Source organism: Pterocles gutturalis, unplaced genomic scaffold (assembly GCF_000699245.1).
Source record: "Pterocles gutturalis isolate BGI_N339 unplaced genomic scaffold, ASM69924v1 scaffold26809, whole genome shotgun sequence".
NCBI classification, from domain to species: Eukaryota; Metazoa; Chordata; class Aves; order Pterocliformes; family Pteroclidae; genus Pterocles; species Pterocles gutturalis.
In genome coordinates this window covers 106,401-108,278 of record NW_010128992.1, presented here as the reverse complement: position 1 = coordinate 108,278, position 1,878 = coordinate 106,401, and the positions used below count along the sequence as shown (strand labels likewise).

Genomic DNA, 1,878 nt, shown 5'->3' with positions numbered 1-1,878 from the left:
CCGCTGTGGGACTGGGAGGGAACCGCCGCTGTGCTGTGGGAGGCTCGGGGAGGGCGCCGGGTGCCCCCGTCTCAATGAAATTCATTCTCTTCTCTCGTTAGTGCTGGAGGGAGACAACTGCGTGTTCGATGGGATGATTTATCGCAACGGGGAGACTTTCCAGCCCAGCTGCAAGTACCAGTGCACCTGCCGGGACGGACAGATCGGCTGCCTGCCCCGCTGCAACCTGGACCTGCTGCTCCCCGGCCCCGACTGTCCCTTCCCCAGGAAAATCGAAGTCCCTGGAGAGTGCTGTGAGAAGTGGATCTGTGACCGGAAAGATGAAGTGATTTTGGGAGGTTTTGCTATGGCTGGTGAGGAAATTATAACTAATTATCACAGTCATTGTGAGGAGGAGGTGATTTCATACTGGAAATATCCATGGGGTTGCCAAATCTAAGATGCATTGCTTTGTGCGGTCAGTTTTTATCTAATGTTTTTTCTCATCTAGAGGCACTACTAAATATACTAGTGGCTGTGAGTGAAGGCAGAGATCTATAGGTAAAAGAAAAGATATTCAGAGGATGAATGTGCATAGCAGGTTTAAAAAGGTAGTTAACTTGAATTAGTTCCCAATTCTGAAATTGCTGTTGATCTGGTACAAGGTGGTTCCTGGAGTGGAATAAAACAGGGGCAAGCTCACAATCATCCAAACATTCCCCCTCCACCCGAAATCAAAGCTGCAGTCTTACTAGTTGCTCTGCAAGACTATGTTACATCATAAATACTATTCTAACAGCTTAGTCTACAAGAGACTTTTTTTTTTCCCCCTAAATTCCCCAGTTATTACAAGTGGTCAGCATGGTAGCTAAAATGCCAACAAATTCCTGCCTGTCTGTGCTAGAGCTCTCATCATTATTGTTGGCGTTAACAACATTACAAAGTACTTGGAGAAGCAGTGGTTATAAACATAGCGACTGAATCTGAAAAAAAAAAAATCCCATTCCAGAATGCAGAGCTTATAAAGTGCTTTTGTAATTGAAAAAAGCTACATAATATTTTCTCCCTGTTTTCTTACAGAATTATGTTTCCATACCCTTTAAATTAGACTATTAGTTCAACATGAATACTAAGCTATTTCTACTGAGAGCTGAGGGCACTGCATTCTCTTCCAGTCACTGCTCTTTGTGGGCTTAAGCAGTCAGTGATGCTGAAACTCAGCTAATCCATTGGAAAAACAAGTAAGGAAGGATCCAGAAAGAAAAGCTCTAGTAACTTTTCAGAGTGCTATGAAGTGTCACGTAAGGTATAAGCAAAAAGCTTGCCACCTTTCTCCTATTTTTCTTATTCTTTGATTTGTTTGACAGTGACAGGCTAATCCATAAAATGCCTACAGGTGGATTGTCTTAATTCTTTCTAGCAATGGCCATCCCTCTTGGGGGGCCACCTTTTAGGAGTTTTATCGGGCCAAAGGCAAGAATACTGTTGTAGAGGAGCATAACAGCAGGAGCTGTGACTGACAGCTCAGTCGTGTTGCCTCATGCTGTTTACTCCTGTGATTTTTTTACCAAACTATACAGTCAGCAATATTTGCATAATACAGCTTAACACTGCCATGAGGCCAGGACGACAATCAGAGTTGGCTATGGCTTTGAGTAGCTGTGATAACTCCTGGAAATTCCTTCCTTCCTCCCTCCCTCCCTCCCTCCCCACTATCACCCTGGTTATAATCTTTCAATAATTGACAAGATCAAGTGACTTAATGACTCTCAGAGTAAAGGACGTTACTTCTGTATTGTTTATTAGTTTAGATAAATCATTCAACCTCTCTCAAAGAATATCGAATATAAATATTGTTATGACATAGCGCTAGAACAGATTTGTGATGTATTTCCATTG

At 42.8% G+C, this 1,878-nt stretch overlaps 1 protein-coding gene across 1 annotated transcript in view; it reads left to right on the top strand.

The window, feature by feature from the left end:
• Positions 1 to 101: 101 nt before the first annotated feature.
• NOV (nephroblastoma overexpressed) overlaps positions 102 to 1,878 on the top strand; it is a gene marked incomplete at its 5' end in the record, with an annotated part of 4,985 nt that continues 3,208 nt past the window's right edge. The window contains one exon of the mRNA XM_010079814.1: positions 102 to 353. Within this exon, the coding sequence (XP_010078116.1) occupies positions 102 to 353 (252 nt within the window). The remainder of the gene's footprint in view (positions 354 to 1,878) is intronic.